The 16362-nt window shown below is 49.3% G+C and overlaps 2 protein-coding genes and 1 long non-coding RNA gene across 4 annotated transcripts in view; 1 reads left to right on the forward strand and 2 right to left on the reverse strand.

The window, feature by feature from the left end:
• Nucleotides 1-2602: 2602 nt before the first annotated feature.
• Nucleotides 2603-9950, reverse strand: LOC139182812 (uncharacterized). Of its 2 annotated transcripts, none has more exons than XR_011566385.1 (3): nt 6454-9081; nt 6307-6350; nt 2603-2808 (listed from the first exon to the last, which is right to left on the reverse strand). XR_011566385.1 is itself a non-coding variant. In XM_070788462.1 (3 exons), exons 1-3 carry the CDS (start codon nt 9919-9921, stop codon nt 2787-2789), a joined length of 681 nt encoding a protein of 226 aa, XP_070644563.1. In that variant the 5' UTR covers nt 9922-9950; the 3' UTR covers nt 2603-2786. The 2 variants fall into 2 exon arrangements, 1 of the variants encoding a protein (XP_070644563.1); XM_070788462.1 differs by lacking the exon at nt 6454-9081 and adding an exon at nt 9307-9950.
• Nucleotides 9951-10661: 711 nt separating this feature from the next.
• Nucleotides 10662-12153, reverse strand: LOC139182813 (uncharacterized). The gene is made up of 2 exons (XR_011566386.1): nt 11773-12153; nt 10662-10953 (listed from the first exon to the last, which is right to left on the reverse strand). It is a non-coding gene; the product is annotated as an uncharacterized lncRNA (long non-coding RNA).
• Nucleotides 10898-16362, forward strand: part of DPP6 (dipeptidyl peptidase like 6) — a 960318-nt gene continuing 954853 nt past the window's right edge. Inside the window, exon 1 of the mRNA XM_070788461.1 lies at nt 10898-10976. Coding sequence (XP_070644562.1) covers nt 10926-10976 — 51 coding nt within the window. The 5' untranslated portion in view covers nt 10898-10925. The remainder of the gene's footprint in view (nt 10977-16362) is intronic.

Consider the following 16362-nt stretch of genomic DNA (forward strand, 5'->3'; position numbering starts at 1 on the left):
TCTGTTACCTAAAGCAGAAGACTGGGGCTTCCCTGGTGGTCCAGTGGCTAAGACTTCCCACTCCTTCCTAATGCAGGGGGCCTGCATTTGAACCATGCTCAGGGAACTAGGTCCCACATTCTGCAGCATCATACAAGTAAAGATCCCATGTGCCTCAGCTAAGACCTGGTGCAGCCAAATAAATAAACATTAAAAAAAATACTACTAGAGTCCATATTCTCATAGAGAACACGGGTCAGAATCATCTCATTCCTGAGTACACGATGTCAGTGGGGCAAGGGAAAACACCGTTCAACTGAGCGAAGCCAGAGACAAAGATGAACGTACCCAGTCCCTGTGACTTGTGGTCTCCTCTGGAAGGGGAAAACATTGCCAAAGATAAAGCTCTCCTAATTAAATTTAGAAGGTCATTTGTAAACACAGTCCCCTGGAGGAGGGCATGGCAACCCACTCCAGTATTCTTGCCTGGAAAATCCCACGGCGCCTGGTGGGCTACAGTCCATGGGGTTGCAAAGAGTCGGACACGACTGAGCGACTAACACTTTCACTTCACTTACAAACACACTAGAGTTGTCTCTGACATCTTTTTCATCAGTAGAGTAATGTAACTAGGTTCAGGAAAGATATTGAAACGCTGTGTGATGTCAGTTCTTGCCTGCGTGTGCAGTGGGAAGAAAAGCAGCACACGTTTCCCTTCATTGACCCATTTGTTCACGACTCGTACATTGAACACGCACTCTTTTCTGTGGTTATTCATGTGCTTGGCTGCATCGGGCATGAGACGTGGCCTGTGGGATCTTCGTGGGGGCAATGCAGGATCTCTCCTTGTGGCGCGTGGACTTCCTAGCTGTGGTGCCTGGCTTCAGTGTTTGTGTGTGGGCTTAGTTGCTCCACCAGATCCACGTGGGATCCTGGCTCCCTGACCAGGGATTGAACTCCTGTCCCCTGCATTGCAAGGCAGATTCTTAACCACTGGACCACAAGGGAAGTCCCTGAACAAAGTCCCATCACAGTCTGAGAGCTTGAGGACGCAAAGAGAACCAAGACAGCATGTGCCCTGTATTTGGAACAGGGAAACTGACATGCAAATAAATACACAAGATAAGTTGTTGTAAGGACTACTGTATCGGTAAGAAAGGTTAACTGCTTAAGCTTGGTCACTAAGTCGTGCCCGACTCTTTGCAACCCCATAGCCCGCCGGGCTTCTTTGTCCATGAGATTTTTCCAGGCAAGAATACTGGAGTGGGTTGCCATTTCCTCCTCCAGGAGATCTCCCTGACCCAGTGACAAACTCATGCCTCCCGCAGTCTCCTGCATTGGCAGGAGGATTCTTTACCACTGAGAAATTTATTTTTTTTTTAATTTTTAAAAACTTTAAACATTTTCTGTTGAAGTAGAGTTGACTTACAGTGTCCAACATAGCAATTGTAATGTTGTGTTTATCACTGAGGTGATGCCGGGTTTTGTCTCCATCTCTTGGTGATGAGCCAGGGCTTGGTTGTGAAGGAACAGTTGAGAAATGTCAGATGCAAGCAGGGCTGGCGTGAGTCCTACCGGGTTTACATCAGGGCTGCTCACGTGACTCGTCCAGACTCCCTGCACACTGTCCATATCTTTGTTGTTTTACTCGGAGTTCATGCACGAGCTGCCGGTTGCCTGGGCTCTTTGCCCTTGGAGCCCAGCTTGAAGGAGAAGACATTCATTATTTTAGCTTTTTAATTTGGATTGGGCTATAGCCGATTATGGAGAAGGCAATGGCACCCCACTCCAGTACTCTTGCCTGGAAAATCCCGTGGACGGAGGAGCCTGGTGGGCTGCAGTCCATGGGGTCGCAAAGAGTCGGACACGACTGAGCGGCTTCACTTTCACTTTTCACTTTCATGCATTGGAGAAGGAAATGGCAACCCACGCCAGTGTTCTTGCCTGGAGAATCCCCGGGACCGGGGAGCCTGGTGGGCTGCCGTCTATGGGGTCGCACAGAGTCGGACACGACTGAAGCGACTTAGCAGCAGCATAGCCTATTAACAATATTGTGATAGTTTCAGGTGACCAGAGAAGGGATCCAGCCATCCATATACATGTATCCGTTCTCCCCCAAAAGCCCCTCCCATCCAGGCTGTTGCATAACATTGAGCAGAGCTCCCTGTGCTGTACAGTAGGACCTTGTTCGTTATCATTTTAAATATAGCAGAGTGTACCTGTCCATCCCATACTCCCTCACTGTCCCTTCCCCCCATCCTTCCTTCCTGATCACTGAAAGTTCTTTCTCTATGTCTGTGAGTCTTTTGCTGCTGCTGCTGCTAAGTCACTTCAGTCGTGTCCGACTCTGTGCAACCCCATAGATGGCAGCCCACCAGGCTCCCCCGTCCCGGGGATTCTCCAGGCAAGAACACTGGAGTGGGTTGCCATTTCCTTCTCCAATGCATGAAAGTGAAAAGTGAAAGTGAAGTCGCTCAGTCGTGTCTGACTCTTAGCGACCCCATGGACTGCAGCCCACCAGGCTCCTCCGTCCATGGGAATTTCCAGGCAAGAGTACTGGAGTGGGGTGCCATTGCCTTCTCTGGTGAGTCTTTTACTGTTTTGTAAATAAGTTCGTTTGTATCATTTCTTTTTAGATTCCACATGTAAGGGGTGTCATAGGCTATCTCTCCTTCTCTGTCTGACTTATCTCACCCAGCATGACCATCTCTAGGTCCATCCAGGTTGCTGCAAATGGCATTATCTCCTTTTCCCGGCTGAGTAATATTCCATTGTGCGTATGTACCACCTCGTCTGTTTCCACTCTGTCAGCGGACATTCAGGCTGTTTCTGTGAGAAGACATTCGTTTCTAAGACATGGATCTCTGCGTCATTTACCACGTGGGGGCTGTGGCCTTGTCACTCCACCTCTCGGAGGAGTTGGCTCAGGGCTGCCACTGCTGACCTCAGAGTGCTGTCCACCGTGTGTCCCTCACCCACCCCTGCTTCTGCTGTGCTGCTGCTGGACGATGCACGAAGCCCTCTGCTGGTCCTCCTTTGCCCTGCTTCCATGATTCTCTAATTGCTGTATTTATCTTTCTTTGAGGTGTGTTTCAGATGTCACCATTTGTTTTAATTTCTCTGATATTTGCCTAAACACTCCACAAGAGTTATTACTTATGTTCTTAATTTTGTTGTTAATATTATTAATTTTGATGTCTCCCACTTGACCCTGTGAAATCCTTGAGGATAAAGAATGTTTTCTATATTATAATCACTGTGTTTGGCATAATGCTGTTGCTACATATTTGAAGTTAATTTGTTTAATTTCTAAATGTTTTCTCTAAACCATTGTTACCATTCTTGTGCAATTTTTAAAATAAATATTGGCAGACCACATTTTTTTTTCAGAAGATATCTTCCTGAAAATTTATGGGGAAATCAAAGTATATAGGATGAATGGTGTTTTCAATATAGTAAGACAGCTCACATTTTAAAGAGCATCAGTAATGAATTAAGCTGTGGGTAAGGACTAGTTTGTGATGAGAACAATCACCCTTTTCCTATGCAGTGATGGTTAGGTTTACCAGTCAACTTGCCTGGGCCATGGGGTATCCATATGTTTGTTCAGACATGATTCTGGATGTTTCTGTGAGGGTGTTTTTTTTTTTTTTTGATGACTTTAACATTTGAATCAGTAGCGTGTGTGGGCCTCATGCAGTCAGTCGAAGACATGAATAGACCAGAAAGGCTGAGAAAGTGGGAGCCCTTCCCTAACTGCACTGGGCTGGGACATCAGCTTTTTCCTGCATTCAGACTCACACTGAAACATTAACTCTTCTTGAGTCCTGAGTCTGTTGACTTTTGGAGTGGAACTTAGACAACTGTTTCTTCTGGGTCTCCAGTGTACCAACTCTAGATTTCAGGACTTGACAGCCTCCATGTGAACCGGTCTCTTATAATACATTAAATTATATATATATATTTATATATGATAATATATGCATATATACATCTATATGTATTTACATATAATTATACGTATATATAAATGTATGCATTATAGAATATATGTGCTTAATTGCTCAGACATGTCCGACTCTTTATGACCTCATGGACTGTAGCCCACCAGGCTCCTCTGTTCATGGGGATGCTCCAGGCAAGAATACTGGAGTGGGTTGCCATGCCCTCCTCCAGGGGATCTTACCCACCCAGGTCTTCCGAATTGCAGGTGGATTCTTTACCATCTGAGACACCAGTGAAGCCCAAGAATACTACAGGGGGTAGCCTATACCTTCTCGGGGGGATCTTCTCGACCCAGGAACTGAACCAGGGTCTCCTGCATTGCAGGCGGGTTCTTTACGAGCTGAGCTACCAGGGAAGCCCATAGAGTATGTGTGTGTGTGTGTGTGTGTGTGTGTGTGTGTGCACGCACGCATGTGTGTGCTCAGTCATGTTTGACTCTGCATGAACTGTAGCCACCAGGCCCCTCTGTCCATGGGATTCCCAGGCAAGAACTCTGGAGCACATTGCCATTTCCTGCTCCAGGGGATCTTCCCAAGACAGGGACTGAACGTGCATCTCTTGTGCCTTCTGCATTGGCATGTGGATTCTTTATCACTGTATCACCTGAGAAGTCATGCACACACACACACACACACACACACACGTGTATTCTGTTTTTCTGGAGAACTCAAAGTTACCTTGACTTTCACTTTTATACATAAGGAATTTCACATGTTGCATTTCCTTACGGTGAAAATTCACCTCACCAAAGTTAAACTTCTAGTAATAAGTCACAAGACATGAACACTGATAAAATGACACGATGGTCTGTTCTTCTGTTGTAAATATTACCTGGTGTCAAATGTGAAACTGAACATTATGCCCAAAGCCTCAACTTAAGTCAAAGCTGCTTTAGTCGAAGCAGTCTCTGATGCCAGCAATACATAAATTAAGGATGGAGAAGAAGGATGGACAAAACAATGGCTCTGAGGTAGCAGGTTTGGAGAGAGCCTATTGGAGTTAAATAATGTCCATGGGTCCACACATAGCAAAATACTGTCCATGGGGTGTGGGTGCCTCGGAGCACGGCAGATCCTGTCTGCTGAAAACTAACAGAAATACTATCACCCTAGTATTTTCACCAAACTATGAGATAATATGCTCCTCTCACAGATTAGGGGAAAAAAACACCTGGAAATACGACTGCAAGAACTGGAGAGATGGCCCAGCACTTCCTGATAAATACAGAACCACAACTGCATCCCATGTTCATAAATGCAGCAGAGGAAAAAACATTTTGAAGGTGAGGGTGAGGAGAGGGGTTCTGATGTCAGCGCCATCTTCAGATATTTCTAATCTAATTTTCTCAGAATATCTAATATCCCAAAATATTATGACAGTTGCACCTCCTCCGTTTCAAGCATTCCCCCCCATATTCTTGGTTTTTATTTCTCCCAGACTCTGCTTAATCTATTTTCATTCTTTTTTTTTTTCTTCAGTGTTGCATAAGTCAAAGGCTAGATGAGTCGCAAAGACTGAACCGTCACTGCTGAACATTCAGAGTTGCTTTACTTTTATTCCATACCATGTCTCTTCTTTATGCCTGCTTTTAGCCCTGTCTTTTCTGTAGGCCTTTCTGCCAGAGGCTAGGCAGGAATAGAGAACGCAGGTGTGCCCAGCAAGTAGTTTTGGCTGATACTGTTGGTTGAGTGTTAGGAAAAACATTGTCTTCTAGCAGAATTATTTATCTATTAAATTAACATTTATTCCATATTATCCCACTTTCCATTTTCAGAGATAATTTAAAGGAAGCTAGGAAAATGATAGGTTAAAAAATTTTGTCCTATACCTAGGAATACATTTAACCAAGGAGGTGGTAGACTTGTACCCTGAAACCTGTCAGACATTAATGAAAGAAACTGAAGAAGACACAAATTAATAGGAATGTGTTCTGAGTGCATGGGTTGGAAGAATTAACGTGGTTAAAATGTCCATACCACCCAAAGCAATCTACAGATGCAATGTAATCCCTGTCAAAGTTCCTATGGCATTTTCCACAGAAACTGAGCAATCCTAACATTTGTATGGAATCAAAGAAGGCCAGCCCTAAATAACCAAAGCAATCTTAAGAAAGAAGAACAAATCTGGAGACATCATAACCCCTGACTTTATTACAAAGCTCTAGTAGTCCAAACAGTATGGTATTGGCAGAAAAACAGACATAGATCAATGAAACAGAGTGGAGAGCTCTGTCTAAGAAGTTTTGCTGGGAAAATCGGATGCTCATACACGAAAGAATGAAACTGGGCCAGTATTTTACACCATACACAAAAATTAACTCACCGTGCATTCAAGATGTGAATGTGAGACCTGAAGCCGTAAAACTCCTAGAAGAAAACATAAATGACACGGGGCTTGGTAATAGGTATTTTTTGGATTTGACCCCAAAACCAAAGGCAACAAAAGTAAAAGTAGACAAGTGGTAATTACGTCAAACGGAAAAGCCTCTTCACAGCAGAGCGGACGGTCAGCAAAGTGAAAAGCAGACTGCCGGACGGGAGAAAACATTTGGAACTCATACTATCTGATAAAGGACTAACATCCAAAATATAGCGAGAAATCATACACCTTGATATCAAATAAACAAACAACCTGATTACAACATGGTGAGGACCTGAATAGATGTTTTTCCAAAGAATACATTCGAATGGCCAACTACTCATCAGGGAGATCCAGATAAAACCACAGTGACATCACCTCATAGTCGTTAGAATGGTTATTATAAAAAGATAAGAAAGAGCACATGTTGGCCAGGATGTGGAGAAAAGAGAACCCTTGTGCAATGTTTGTGAGAAAAGCCCGAGAATACTGGAGTGGGTAGCCTGTCCCTTCTCCAGAGGATCTTCCCAACCCAGGAGTTGAACTGGGGTCTCCTGCATTACAGGCAGAATTTTTACCAACTGAACCACCAGGGAAGCCCAAGAATACTGGAGTGGGTAGCCTATCCTGTCTCCAGGAGATCTTCCCGACCCAGCGATCAAACTGGGGTCTCCTGCATTGCAGGCGGATTCTTTACCAACTGAGCTATGAGGGAAGCCCTATACTGGTGCAGCCACTATGAAAAAAAAAAAAAAAGTATGGAGCTTCCTAAAAAAACTGATCTAGAAATTTCATTTCTGGGTATTTGTCACAAGGAAACAAAAACACTAACTTCAAAAGACATATGCACAGTCATGTCCACTGAAGCATTATTTACAGTAGCCAAGATACGGGAACAGCATGTGTCCACTGATGGACAGGATGGACTATCATGCTGGTGTGCTCAGTCACCCAGTCGTGTCCAACTCTTTGTGACCCGTGGACTGTAGCCCACCAGGCTCCTCTTGTCTGTGGAATTTTCCAGGCAAGAATATTGGAGTGGGTTGCCATTTCCTTCTCCAGGGGATCTTTCCCCCCAGGAATCAAACCCCGGTCTCTGGCACTGGCAGGCATCTCTTTACCACTGCTCCACCTGGGCAGCCTCCCCTCAACCATAAAGAGTGAAATCCTGCTATTTGTAATGACACAGACGGACCTTGAGGCCATTATGCTAATTGAAATAAGTCAGACGTAGAAAAACAAGCGTTGCATGTTGTCACTTATATGTGGAATCTGGAAAACAAAGCAAAATGAAGACCAAGCTCACAGTGTTCGTCACTTAGTCGTACCTGACTCTTTGTGACCCCGTGGACTGTAGCCCACCAGGCTCCTCTGCCCATGGGATTCTCCAGGCAAGAATACTGGAGTGGGTTGCCGTTTCCTTCTCATAGCTCATAGATACAGAAAATTGGTTACAAGGGCAGAAGTGCAAAGAGAAATGGGTGAAGGCGGTCAGAAAGGGCAAGCTTCCAGTTACGGAGCAAGTGTTGAGAAAGCCCTCGCAGGGGCGACTCACTGGTCTAGGGGTATGATTCTGGCTTTGGGTGTGAGAGGGTCCCGGGTTCAAATACCAGACAAGCCCAGGGTATCCTTCGGGCTTCCCCTATGGCTCAGCTGGTAAAGAATCCACCCGCAATGCAGGAGACCTGGGTTCGATCCTAGGGCTCGGAAGATCCCCTGGAGAAGGGAAAGGCTACTTACTCCAGTATTCTGGCCTGGAGAATTCCATGGACTGGGGTCTCGAAGAGTCTGACACGACAGCGACGTTCACTTTTCCGGTTATGAAATGTCATGGGAATATGATGGATACATGTTAACTGTGGTTAATAGTACTGAATTGCATATTTGAAAGTTGCTAAGAGGCTAGATCTTAAAAAGTCCTTACCACAAGAAAAAAATTTAATTAGGTGTGGTGATGGATGCTAACTAAAACTCTTGTGATGATCATTTCACAGTGTTTACAAATATTGAATCACTACCTTGCACACCTGAAACTGACATAGTGTGATATGTCAGTTATACCTCCATTAAAAAATATTTCTGTCTCGTTTTCTTAATTTTCTTTCCATACTCCAACATGGGATGGGATGGGAAAAGCCAGGTTTTGAGGGAGCAGTTTTGGTGGGAAAGAGAGGGAAGAAGATTCTGAAGGTATTAATGCCACTTCAAATAAAGAGGAGAAAGAACCATCTTAATGTCGCTTACAAACAGAACTTTAGACTGGCAGTAATTTTGTCCACATTAAGCTGGGTTTAGTGTAAAGGTCAAGAGTACAAGGATGATCTGTGCCCACGTTCATTTTTAGAGAAAAGCTGTCGTTAAGAATCCTAACATAGGAGAGAGCTTCTTAAACCTAAAAAAAAAAGTGTTATACCTGCCACTTTCAGGCAAATCCTAATCCAGGTTCCTTTAAACTCTGCTTTTCAATTCAGCTTTGTTTCACCTATTTCTTCCACTTATCTTTTACGACAAATCATTAGTTACAAGTCTTTTTAACCTGTAAACCAACTGCTTGTATATGCTTGTATATGCCTACTATATGTGTGTGTGTGTATATATATAATGCTTATATATAATGTTTCATATATGCAGGCATTGTGAGTCATTTGCATATGATTACAGTAGCAATTGCTCATAATTTTCCGAGTGTGCGTTGAAAACCGGGCTCTTGTTCATTCTTACATGCTATTTTTTATGAATATAAAGAAATGGAAAGGTTTCTCAAATCCCTCCCAGCTTCGCATCCCACCCCCCCCCACCCCCCCACCCCCCCACCCCCCCCACCCCCCCACCCCCCCCCACCCCCCCACCCCCCCCCACCCCCCCCCCACCCCCCCCCACCCCCCCACCCCCCCCCCACCCCCCCCCCACCCCCCAGGCGAGGACGTGTACACACACACACACACACACACACACACACACAACCAGTGAGTTCAAGCCTGATGCGCTCATGTCGGTTGAAACAGCTCCAGTCCAGTTTCTGCGGTAGCCTGCTCCTCGATGGAGGAGGGAAGCCGCGGCGCTGGGAACATCCCCGATGCTCTTCCTGGCGGCCTGGGTTGGCAGTATTTGAATTTGACCCCTCTTGGCGTGCGTGCTCTTGGGAGCGCGCGTCCCCGTGTGGTCCAGGGAGCTTAAGCCGCGCCTGGGAACTGTTACGGCCTCCCGGGAGCGGCCTGGGGTGGTGACCAGGGAACACCCGGCGCGATCAGCAGGCAACCCGCCGCTTGGGGTGAAGACTGGAGGGGTGGGGGTGGAGGGAGGTGGATCAGAGCTGCGGTGGGGGCTCAGGGGGCCAGGCAGACCCTTTGGCGCGAGGCTGGAGCGTGGGAAGCCGGCGGGATCAGATCCAGAAACAAAGGCGCCCGAGGGGCCATGGCAGGGGCGGAGGCCGGAGCTGGGGGAGACAGCGGAGCCTGGGAAGCCAGGTGAGCCGGCGCAGAGCCGGCCAGCGCCGCGAGTGCCGCCGCCCAGCGAGGTTCCCGGAGCCCTGGACCCGCCGCGGCGGCAGATTCGGACGCAGATCATCGCTGAAACCATGGAGACGCTCTGTGCGTCCCATGGTAACCCGAAACAACAATATTTATGAGCGCTCCGCTTCCCGCGCCTCGCCTGAGCCACCGAAGTGCTAGGCGGCGCCCGGCTGTGCCCGGCCTCTCCCTTCCCTCTGGGGGGCGCAGCCGGGAGGTGGTCTCAGCTGATCTTGTGCTCACGCCGGGCGGCAGGCGGCGGTGCCTGTTTGTAAAAACCCAGCGAGCGTGCGCCGCGCACACTGGGCCCGCGGGGAGGGGGCGTGTACCCGGGAGGGGTGCTTCAGGAGGCTCCGGTTCTACCCAGAAGGTTCGGCTCGCTTAACCTTGCTGCGGCTTGAAGCATCCTGGTCCAGCCGGGTTCAAGCAGCGCAGCCTTGTGTGGACGCGCGCGCGCGCACACACACACAACACACACACACACACACACACACACACACACACAGATATACACACACAAGGGCCCGCCCGCACTGTGGTCGCCGCCGGCTCACCGGGGTCCCCGCCCTTGGGGACCAGTGCGGTGCCCGGCGCCTGGCCCCCGCCGAGGATCCCCACCGCGGGCCGCGCCGCCCAGGGTCCCCGCGTGCGCCCCGCAAGTCGCGCCAGCCGCTGTCGCTGGCGAAGCTCGGCCGGCCGGCCCGCCGGACACGCAGGCTGTCGAGCTGGCCCCGCGCCTCGCAGCCTCTTTCCTCGCGCCCCCGCTCCCCGGGCCCGCCGGCTTTTGTTGAAAGCAGAAACACCCCCACACCCTCTTCTCCGTCTTTTTAATTTTTCTTTCCAAGCGGCGGCCGAAAAGTGTTGATTGCTATTGTGATCCAACCGGGAGTGGAGAGGGACAGGGTGGCGGAAGGGGGACGCCGAAGCGCTGCAAGAATTTTTTTTTTTTTTCTTCCTTCAAAAGCCAACTCCACCCAGTCCTCGGCCGGTCCAATCTCTACTTTAATCATCAGCGAGACAATGGATTAAGTTACTCTTCTCCGGGCCAGAAGTCGGGTTCAGACTTGGGGCAAAATGAAGGAGAAGGCGATGATTAAGACGGCTAAAATGCAAGGGAACGTGATGGTGAGTGCTGGTGGGCGAGGCGCGCGTGGCCGGGAGGACCGGCACCGGGGGACCAGTGCTGGGGACGAGCGCGGCACCCCCGGGACTGACCGCGACCCTGTGCGCCACCGCCAGATCCCACCGGAACCCCCCAGCGGCGGCCGCCCGGGTGCGGTGGATCTGCCGCTTGTTTGCAAATTGCAACTTTACACGGCCCTGCGTCCTTGTGCTTTAGACAGGTGGCTCGGGGTCCAGGGCGAGGGCGGGCTGCGCGCGGTGGGGAAGGGGCGGCGGAGCAGCCCCCCGCCGGCCGCGCGTCAGTTCCAGCTCGCGGTGGACCCCCGGGGCCGTGTCGGGGTGGTGGTGGTGGCAGTGGGGGGACCCACAGAGAGCGGGATCGCCGAGGCCAGGGCAGGACCGCCGGGCCCGGATGCCCGCGCCGGCTTCGGGGCTGCGATCCCGGAGCCCGGGACCTGTTGGGGTCCGCGAAGCCTGTGGCTCACCCGGGGCCGGCGCCTGTCTCTCGGCTCCGGCCGCGGCTGCCAGCTGGGCGGGGCCCTGCTCCCGGGTGTGACAACGGTAACCCCCCCGCACCGCAAAAAAAAAAAAAAAAAAAAAGCTGACGGTGCCAGCGAGCATAATGATGGCACATCGCCCCCCGAGGAGGCCCGTGCGCCGCCGGGGACCTCAAGGCGGCCGGCCAGGGGGGCACCTGAGCCTTGACAACTTTACTAAGTTGAGGACCCCCCCACACACACCCGCTCGCCGCTGTCCCGCGTTCCCCGCCAACCCCCGACCGCTCCGGGCCCCGCACCACCTTGGAGCCCCTGCCGTCTGCATCCCGGCCCTGGGCCGCAAGCCACGGGGGTCAGGGCGCCGGACCCTCCTGGCGAGGACCAGTAGGTTGCCATCTTGTTCTCTGGAAACTGTGTGTGAGCATGTTTATTTGGCTGATGTTTTAACCCTTTCCGGGTTGCCGTGGCTGCTCCGGAGGTGGGGCTCTGTTTCCACACGTGACTAGTCCGCGGGGTCCTTGGTGGTGAGGGAGGGGCCGGAGGTGGGGGTAGCTGTGAGACTTTGAAGGTACAGCTGGAAACGCAGAAATTCCTTCGGGTGCTGGGTTCCCCTTGGTTGGATCCCAGGGGTGCGGGGCGGGAGCAGGGCTGTGTATGGAAGGACCCAGTCACTGAACCGTTGCGAGGTCTTGCGTTCAACAAAAAGAGACAAGAAATGAACAATGTATTCGAATTGGACCAGAACCCAGTCGGCTTAACCACACCCACAGGGAGACACCTGTTGCCTGGCAGAGGACCGATCACCCTGCGTTTTGAACTGGACTTCCAGCCTGAGGAGCTCAGTAACTGTTTGAAGGGACTGTTTTGTAGACACCCCTCTCCCCCCGCCCACCCCCCACACACAGCAGACAACAAGCCCCTCATTCCTGAACCTTCATCAGCCTGGGTTTCTCCCCAGGCTTACGTAATTGTCTGTGAAAATACATCTGTGTCCCTCTTTTCCCCACTCCAGGTCTTGCCATTGCATAATTTCATGTATAAACAGGACAGAAACGTGTGTGGAGTACTGTTTCCCAGTTACGTTCCCACCCACACCCACAATTCCTCTCTTATGCGATGCCTTAATGTAAATGTAAAACTTGCACATTTAGGACCCCGGCGAGGGAGAAAATTCAGGTTCCTCCTGCTGATAATAATAATGATGATGCTTGATTGATAACTTGTCCAGTCAGTATTTCTTCCAGTAACCTTGTAACATAGCACCATCTTCATATATATGGCATATGTGGCACCTTCATTAAAAACTTTTAAGATCTTCCCTCCCACTCCCCTCTCTCTGCATTTACTTCAGAAAAATAAAGAATGAGAACACTGATCTCACTTTCGCTCACACAGTGAACAGGGCTGTTCCCCAGGGTGCCTACCGAACACCCTCCTCTGTGTCTGCTTTTCATAAGGGCCGTCAGAGCAGGTCGAACTGAGTCTAGATAAGCCTACAGCCACTGGTTGTATTTTCAGACTCATCTGGTTGTTGGCCTAAGAGGAAAATGAGACACAGACTCGCTCAACTTTTCCACCTTCTGTCAGTTCCTGAATTGATAATTATGACTCTGCAGCTGGGTTGTGCCTTTTCTGAAATGTCACATTCCAGCTAAATCCAGGCAGCTTTACTCGAGTGATCATGCTGCACTTAAATCGTTGTTTTGAGACTTCCTGAGCCCTAATTTTTCATCAGTTGTTTGTGGAAGACTCTGGGTAATCACAGCCTCTCCTGGATTCGATGACTGGCAAATTCTTCGCTCGCAGCTTGATTGGGATTCAGGTGATACTTTACATTCCCGATGAGGACAGGATGATTTATTCCGTCACTGACAGTTGAGTGGCCGCACACGTGACTGCTGTGGAAGGGGTACAGCGAGCTGAATGGTGCCCTGTTTGTGCAGCAAGATACACTCAGGGACAGGGACACAGACTGCGTCGCCGGGCCGGGCACTCAGAGCTCTCTGGACCCACGTCTGAGGTGTGATGTGTAAAAGGGAGGCACTTGGTCCTGCCAGGGTGATGGGCGAAGGGCTACGTGGTCTGGACCCATGGTCTCTTGCTCCCAAGAACCGTGACAGTAGCACCTGACTTGCCTTTGCTGTGCTATAATCCTTAATTGAAAATCTATTTTCATAAAATCTTGGTGAACGTTTTATTCCTTACATGTCGCTCTAGAAGTTTATTGCCGTGACAGCTGATTAAGGGAAGGCAAACTCCCTGGATGCCCTCTAGTCTCGTTTTGGCATAATAAATGAATAAAAGAAAGAACACGGGTGGAATGGCTCACAACTTCTAGCTTCATTCTTGAGGAGAGTCTTTTTCATAAACTCTATTTCTAATATTGTGTGAACGAAGCCACGTTTCATCTGTAACTTAACACCCTTGAAAGGGATCGAAAGTTTTCCACTCAGAAGAGAAATTAGGCTTTCAAATCACTGTCTTTTCAGATAATCTACATTTGAAAATTTGTATGGGGTTGGGGGATGACTTGCATTTTTTTTCAACCCAGTCTTGCTGTATGACTCTGTTGATATCCTACTTCTTTAACCATGGTTTAAATTAAATGGGCTGTTTGAGGAAGGCAGATCCTCTGGCAGGAGCTCTAGGGTCAGTGGAAAATTTGATTAGCCAGAGGAGATTACTTCATACTCAGTTGCCCTGCTCTGTCTCTGTGAGCTTTTCCCAGACATTGAGTTGCTTCCTGGAGACAGAGTAAAGGTTGGTTAAAGAAAAAAAAAAAAAAATCAAAGTCCCAGGGACTGCCCGATGCCCTAGGTGACAGAATGTCCCTCCCTTGGTGTGCGTTGGTGCCCTGCAGATGGGGGGTGATGAGGTTGGCCACACCCTTGGTGACCAGAGCTGTGTCAGGGGAGGTTCAGAAGACAGATGGGGAGGGTCAGAGGTCTGCAAGCCGCAGGGATGCCCGAGAATCTCGTGGTTGAACCGTGCTGCTTTTGAATGAAAGTTGCAGCCTGGGGATTCATTTCTTATGTATGGAAGCGGATGTTCTTCCTGTGGCCACTGATTGCGGGCTCTGGTCACTGACCAAATGCATCTGTGATGTCGTGGGCCTCTGCTCTTTTCCGATCTTCCCGTTCCTGTGTTGGACGGAAACCTGGAGTAGAATTGCCCGCAGTGAGAGCTGTATTTGGTCCACGTGGATACCTCACTGATTCAGGCCTTCCAGTGTTGATGTCTGCGCATAATAAGCCACGATGAGCAGAGGAAAGGCTTTGAGGTTTACAGATGAGTTACGGGAACGTGTATGGGACACACACTCCCCGATGTCCGCCCTCCTGGGGAACAGGGACACACACTCATGAGATGACTTTTAGGGGCGCATCCTCTAGGGATACAGTATCTTTCCTCTATCTGAGGGTGATTAGAAACACTGCTGCTTTCTTACTGCTATTGGCATCCTGGCGACAAAAGCCGTGGTGTTGGTTCTGAAGGTGAGCTTGGTGGCTTGTATACTGGAAGGAATTTACCTTCTTGAAATGGGTTCCAAAACTGTTTCAGAGGTCCCCAGGGTTTGGAGAGTTATCTTTATGCATCCCAGGGGTGTGGTATCTACACAGGGATTTCCCTACTTCGTACTACTTGTTCAGGGTCTGTTCCCAAAGTCATCAACCCCATCACCAGACTCCTTTTGAAATGCTGGTTATCCCATCTATGCAGAAAAAAAAACACAAAAAACAGAAAATATGAGGCAGATACCATTTCACACACACCTCTTACAGGATTTACAGGATTGGGAAAGGATTTAGACACTAACTTCCAATACAAGATACACAAAGGAGCTAAGGTTTCTAGGAAAAAGTTCCTAAACCCGGAAAGGGACGTTCAGCTCTGGATGCTTCATAAAATGTCTTGAGTAGAGCTGTGGAGCACGCACAGGGCTGTCTTCACCTGATGGACTGCTGGGTCTTCACGTTGGGACGTGTAAGATACCCAAGCTGGCCTTTTCCTCCGCTTGGATGATTACCTTCCCTTCTCTGATTTCTCCTGGCCCAGAATTATTCTGTTACTACAAACTTGCTCATCTTTTGAGTTTTGAATTCCCTTTATTATTTCCTGGCTTCCCTGGTAGCTCAGACGGTAAAGCACCTGTCTGCAATGCAGAAGACCTGGGTTTGATCCCTGGGTCGGGAAGATCTCCTGGAGAAGGAAATGGCAGTCCACTCCAGTGCTCTTGCCTGGAAAATCCCATGAACGGAGGAGCCTGGTAGGCTACAGTCCATGGGGTCACAAAGAGTCGGACACGACTGAGCGACTTCACTTTCACTATTATTTCCTAGAGGTGTGGTGCGTTTCCAAAACTGTATCTTCACTCACCCGTGAGCAGGTGGTAGGCACAGGAGCCCCCAGGGGTTTGGTGAACAGACAGGTGTTCACTTCCACACCCAGCGTGGACAGCTTTTATGAGAAAGGTCCGTGGTCTTGGCTGTACTTTTCTTTTCTTTGAAGAACATCTTCATGTTCTAATGCGTCAGATAACAGGAGAGAGAATTCCATTTGTAACGTACCTTCCACTTAACAACTACAATGAGTTTGAAGTTCATGCTCGCTTTGTGATTACCATATGTGTTTTTCCCCCAACCCCCAGCACCATGAGGCAGCTCTGTGGCACCAGCTGGGTGTCCTGTAATTCAGCTCAGTTGCAACCCCATCTGTCTGGAGAAACCCCTGGTCCCACAGGTGAAGGGCTTCTGCCAGATCTGCTAAGCTCAGAAGTTCTGGCGGACCCCTCCTCAGATTCCATTAATTCAGTAGGACGGCTCACAGACTCAGGAAATCAGTTTTCTTACCGGATGACCAGTGTATGACAAATGCTATTAACATACAAACAA

This window comes from Bos indicus, chromosome 4, assembly GCF_029378745.1.
Source record: "Bos indicus isolate NIAB-ARS_2022 breed Sahiwal x Tharparkar chromosome 4, NIAB-ARS_B.indTharparkar_mat_pri_1.0, whole genome shotgun sequence".
In the NCBI taxonomy this organism is placed as follows: Eukaryota; Metazoa; Chordata; class Mammalia; order Artiodactyla; family Bovidae; genus Bos; species Bos indicus.